This window comes from Malania oleifera, chromosome 10 (assembly GCF_029873635.1).
Source record: "Malania oleifera isolate guangnan ecotype guangnan chromosome 10, ASM2987363v1, whole genome shotgun sequence".
Classification (NCBI taxonomy): domain Eukaryota; kingdom Viridiplantae; phylum Streptophyta; class Magnoliopsida; order Santalales; family Ximeniaceae; genus Malania; species Malania oleifera.
The window spans coordinates 18,731,274-18,737,608 of record NC_080426.1 but is presented as its reverse complement, the minus strand read 5'-3'; the positions used below and the strand labels follow the sequence as shown (position 1 = coordinate 18,737,608).

General features: G+C 34.7%; 1 protein-coding gene across 1 annotated transcript; it reads right to left on the bottom strand.

Moving 5' to 3' along the window:
• Positions 1–291: 291 nt before the first annotated feature.
• LOC131166537 (bark storage protein A-like) lies at positions 292–3,785 on the bottom strand. The gene is made up of 6 exons (XM_058125130.1): positions 3,551–3,785; positions 3,387–3,454; positions 2,279–2,434; positions 1,961–2,170; positions 933–1,112; positions 292–465 (listed from the first exon to the last, which is right to left on the bottom strand). Exons 1-6 carry the CDS (start codon positions 3,783–3,785, stop codon positions 292–294), a joined length of 1,023 nt encoding a protein of 340 aa, XP_057981113.1.
• Between the last annotated feature and the right edge of the window lie 2,550 nt (positions 3,786–6,335).

Sequence of the window (6,335 nt, the reverse complement as noted above, 5' to 3'; positions counted from 1 at the left end):
ACAGTTTCAGTGATTGGTGAACACAATTTTTGAACTTTTTTTAAAATCTTTAAATTTATTGTAATATGCAACTCTCATTTCTGCAAGATTCATTATAAGATGCTTTAGCTTTAATAGAGCTCCATAATGTCTTTTTCACCATAAGATCACCTATATTGCCATACATATACCTGGTGCTGATAAAATCTAATCGATTTTATGACAGAAAGATTATACGTTTATTCATTGATACGCAATATACGTTGCTTGGACCATTTTTTTCCTTTAATTGATATGGGAACTGCCTGTCAATTAGTGTCGAGCTGCAAATTTAGGCAGTAAGCGAATGAAGCGAACAACTGTTTTGGCAGCATTGAGAGCTGCAAGGGGCCTAAATATGCCGATCTCATTCTGTCCTTCTTGTCCTCCCGCTAAGTCTGACAGTGCCCTGATGACAATCACAGGGAAGCCATTTGATAGACTTGTCTGGCAAAACAATACAGTTAATCAGAACATGCACATAATATTGTCTAGCTGTAGCATCAAGAAATACAAAAACACACAGAATCTAGCAGAGGTCCATAATGTCTTTGAATATCAGCAGAAATCCTGCTTTAAATCATTTCTAACTATAAGCTTGGCAATCCTTCAGCTCCCACTTCTTAATGATGCACACATTAGGTATGTGCACCCAATGCATTGATTATCCGGTGTCCACGTGGATTTGATTTTGCAGTCTATCTGTGATAGTAGAGCAGAAGACCATCCTCAAAAAGTCAAAATGACCTATAAACATGGATGTATCCAATGGGTCTCAATGCTTATGATACAAGCCAGGATGGTGGTTACTTCTTGACAATCCGAAACTTATCATATAGAATTGCCTTGTTGAAATGAAAGGAAAGAAAGTTATAACGTACTCAATTAATCAATAATGAAGAAATTAAACCTACCATTACTACAGCTGAACTCTCCATATCCACAGCAGAAACCTGAAAAGTTTGAAAAAGAAACTCTCTGTAAGCTGCATTGTCCACAAAAATGTTGGCCGTTGATAGCTTGAGTCCCACTGTTAATTTCGGCTTCCGTACAAGGCAAAAGCTCAAGTTCAGGCAGCGATCCAGTTCAGTCCCCTGGAATAGAAAGAATGAAAATGTTAAAAAAGGTTCAGGAAAGGAATTTTCAACACTGAAAGTTTTGTATAATACCGTTCATGAAAAAATTCAGTATTATGGAACCCTCTCATTAAACCCTCGCAAATTTCCATCATTTGAAGACTGCATTTTAAGAATTAACAAAATAAAAGGGAGGTAGGGGGCTAAAATAGCCCCTTCTCATTCACATTTTAGCTGTAAAAGACATTGATACAAGCAATAGCCAGTATGTTAGAAAAAATTGTCCTATGATCATTGATATATGGTGGCAATGACATTCCTTCTTAAGGGGTTGGATAAGTAGGTGCTTAGAATGAGAATGTGCTATCTTTTGGAGGAGGAACTAAACTACTAGATGCACTCTAGTCAAAGTATTATCTTAATCATTTAAAGTCATCTATTCTTGTCCTTTTTCTTTTGCCTAAATCATGTTCAAGTGTTCGTATTTAGGTCCTAATGTGAATGGAGTGATTCAAGTAGACAGCCTGAGAAAATCGTCCAGTGCAATATCTTGTGAGCATAAATTTGCACTATCAAGTTATGATGGTTATAAATAATAAATAAATTTGCACCAGGATAGAAGGGGGATCCTTCAGGAGAGAAGTGAAAAACTCAGTAAGTCCTTGAGGTCTGAAGGGGATTGGATTTTAAATCATATGGTCAGTGCTAAAATTCCTATCTAATCTTTTTTGGCTAGCTTTAAAGTAATATTTTGTGTATAGAAAGTTGAAAAGGCACCAATTTTGAAAATTTTCTACCTTACCATAAAAAAAAATAGAGATAAAAGTTGGCAAAGTAATAAAAAGAAATCTGTGTGAATGTCTAGCCTCCAATTTAGCAGCAAGTTGAAACCAATGCTGGCTTGTTTGCGCCCAAAACAATGGCCGATCAGTATTAGACTTCCCTGACTTGGAGAATAATTCCTCAGCAAAATATCCAATACGCCCCAACCGATTAGATTCTTCACCTCGCGGTACATTGTAATTATCAAAGTGTAATTGAGCAAAGGCTCTGCTAATCAATGTTCCATTGTTGTTCTGTCAATATAATGAAATTACAAGAATAAGCTGCATTAGTTCCAAAAATAACAGTGCAAAAACATGAAAAGAAAAGCATGTCAAGGCCTGAGAGAAGCTTATATATACCACCCATTCCCATATGCCAGTGTGAGCAACTTGCTTCGGAATTAGGACATCTCCAATGGACATGGTATTGTTAGCATTGCCAGCAATGCCGAAATGGATAATACCCACTACGTCAAACAGATCCAGCATTTGTTGTGTTGCTGCAGCTGCATTCACCTGATTGAGGCAACTACACATTCAAAAATAGCTTGAACTGTGTTTGAAAGTAAATTACAGAGAACAGAATGAGGTCTAATGGCCTTTCTATTTTAGTCCAAATTGGAACTTCTCATTTCTTTGATAAGCAAGCTGTCCCCTGCTTAGTACAGGAAAGAAATAATTGCACTGTAGTTTTCCTCAGTTGCAAAAATAGAGCACAACTAAAGAAGTAAATTCAAAGTTCATCACTGGTGTGTTAAAAGTTGAAACAAATCCATTATCCACTCAGGCTGCTTCCCCCATATATCTTAAATCATATTCTTATAATATTTATTAGAGCAGCCATATTGTCCAATTAAATATCCATATCAAAGTGTGTGACTTTTCTCTTTTTCTTCTTTGGTCACAAAACTAAAAGACTCTGATCATCCTTATGGTTTAGTTTTAGGTAACTGCCAAAATTGAGTTAAGCAATCAAACATACCAGCTCTAGAGAAGCAGGTCAGCCAACAGGACTTAAAACAATAAATATTCTCTCTTTTCGGAGACAACCACTAGACAGTCTCAGCCTAAATTATACACTGCATGACACCATTTTTGGTGCCAAAGAATCATTCGATGATTGACTGATGGCAAAGCAGGAACATAAAGCCCGGCGGACTAACTTTGTTTGCTTGGGGGGAAAGGAAAAAGGGTAGGAGAAAAATTATTCAGAAAAGATGAATTGAAAAGGATTCCTTGTTTGGTTCCTAGGACAATCGAGTAAGAAAAGAAAACAAACAGAACCCATCTTTAAGATGGGTGGAGAAATGAACCGAACCCTTCAATAGACACAACCATTCTTCCTTTCCTTCCTGTTTTTTCTTCCCCGAACCAAACACCAAGAGAAAAATCCACAATTTTCCCTCTCTTTCCTTTCTCTCCTACCAAAAGCAGTACAATTGAATTCAAGGAGAAATGAGAACAATACCATTCCAACTCCACATCTCACATAGATGACCTTCTTCTCCTCTACCGTTCCCACCAGGAATCGTCTGCCTGCAAAACCCGATGCAGCATATTGTCCATTGAAAAACACACCAAAACAATAGCTACCTATAAACCCATTATGTATATGAAGTTAAAAACACACACCTGCCAAATCCACAAAAGAACAGGTTTGATGAGGCTTAAAAGTTTCAGTGGCGAAAAAGGCCTCTTCTTCGGACGAAATCACTGTGACAAGACCAACATACGGGCCGTCGCTGTTTACCTGTTTGATTACGTTCAAAAATTTCTTCTTCAAGGGTGTAGCTGACTCAGGAAGAACCAGTGTTAGTGTCATTATGACCAGCAACACCAAACATGGTTGAACTCCGTTAACGGACATGGTTATTAGCTGCTCTGCTTCTGCTCCAAGAATGCTATAAGCTAATATATAAGCAGATTTTTTGTCAATGGCATTGGCAGTGGTGGGATAAATACTCTTTTAGAGTACTGAAAGTCTACTACTCTACTATTCTTATTTCTTTTATTTTTGGGTGCTGATATTGTTCTTTTTCGTCGTTGAAATGACAACGTTAAAGAAGTCCACTTGAATGATGAGCAAAATGTTTCATGAAGCGAATGTTTGAATCCTATTTTTTATTTTTTAAATAAAAAATAATTTATAGGACGAAGACGTCTATACATCATATCTTGCATTATCAATCTAGCTGAGCTCTTAAATTTTAAATAATTTTGGAAAAAAATTTACTTTCCTAGGTAATTATGAATTGAAAATATTGGTATCTGAAATTTTCAACATTATCATTTAAAATAAGATGTAATTCTAACCAGTCATCTGTTAGCATCGGATGAGTCCATAAGTGTGTTTGATATACATGAGTGAGCACCAATTTGACCAAAAAGTTGAAGTCTAATGAGTCTCGGGCTACACCATGTATATAAGCACTCATCAAATACTCACTTTTTCCAACGTGGGACAAATCTCACAAGTGAAATTCTCAACATCATCTTAATTTACAGCACCCCATTAATTTTTAAAAGCTTATGTATTAGCAAAAGCAATTATTATTCTTTTTTTTTTTTCTTCTATTGGAACCTTCCTGTGTTTGTGAATTCAAAGACATAGAAATGAATGTTGAAATATTTTCTAAAATATACGAATTTATGGATTTTTAAAGTCTTCCATTTATGAATTTTTAAAGTGGAGTATTTAATATTATGTAGGTTTTTGCCACATTAGAAAAAGTGGAAAATGAAAGGTTATTAATAAATGACAAGGTGGAATAACCTTTTAAAGTTAATCAAGAGAAAGTGCTAGTGCACCATTTAGTTGGGTTGTCGATCGTGACCGTTGATCATGATCGGATGACTTAAAATTAATCTTATATTTTTTATAAGATCAAGTAACGCAACCAAGTGCGACCTGGTCAACAGTACTATCGACTAAACATTCAGAATAATTGATTTTCCAAAGAGTCTTGACCAGGACGCGACCAAGGCTCAATCAGGGCGCGACTAGTTTGCCGTAAGGTGCGACTAGGTCAAATCTGTTTTGCGATTTGAACAGATGCAACCTTTAGGAAAATGCACAGTTCTGTCAATTTAAAGACAGAATTAACTCCTCGAAATAGACAAAAAAATTCATCATTTTCTTCTTCACTTTCTTACTTCCACAAATTATATCATTTTTAAATCTGAGTTCTATTTTCTGCAAGAATAGAATTCTAGAAAATTTGTTCAAATTATTCTAAAAATGTTTGTGATCAATTTTCGTTTGTGTAAAATGCAAACTGATATCAGATTATATTATGGGTTTCATTTTATCCTGAAAACGTATTTACTGACTTAATACACACCGATCTGATAGGGACAAATAACGTTTTAAGGAAAACGACATTATAACATGTCTTGAAACATTTTCAGTACTGCAACATTTTCCTATCTTAATCTTACAACGAATTGAAAATTATATCATTAATCTAAGTAAAACAAATCAAGCTTTTTTTGTTTTTTTGGCAGCACAATCAAAATTCATCCTAATTTGCAGAGGGAGGGTTTTACATTTTTAAAAGATGAATTTGCTTGAGAAGTGCTCGAGTTTTTTAGATGTAGCAGACAACTAATATTTAGAAATAGGAACAGAGGGACAACTCATTATTTTGATGAATTAGTCGAATATTTAGAAATTTTAAATATATAAACAAGAGTAAGCTAGAAGTAGAATGTTTGATAGAGTTCCAAAATTATAATTTAAAATATCCTATGTACTTAATGGGCTTTGGGCTTTTAATAGCTAAAACATATAACTAAAAAGTCAATATTTTGTATGTTTCCAAAGTAAGATTAAATTATGGCTTAAAAACTTGTAAAACTCTTGATCCTAGTGGAGTGTCGTGCCCTTCTTTTATACCTTAACGAAGGATAAAAAATCATCATTTTAACAAGTATAAACTATTTTTACCGGAATAAAAATTATTGTTTAATGGAGATCAAATTTTTATAGAGTAGTCACACCTGACCACCAAACATCATGATGTTACTTATTCACAGTGAGCCGTCAGTAAATAAAAATAAAATAATATTTAAAATATCAGTATATCATTTTTTATTTTTCTAATTTACTTTTTTAATGTAGCACTTATGGGCTTCTTGGACTAGCTAATTTCCCATTAACGAAGGTTACTACTTTACTACTTTCTTCCAAATGGCTCAAAGAACAGACACCACAGTTAGACTCTAGGATTTCCTAGAGGCTGGGGTCCCTCACTACACTCCAGTTAAAGAGAACTAAAGAAAAAAAAAAATGTCAGCATGGGAAACATCATCCCTTGCCTGGCACTGATCTCGGATCTAAATTAAACTTTAACTGAATATCCCATATTTGGTTTGTGAAATAAAACGAATTGAGAATAAAACAAATAGAAATTATGTG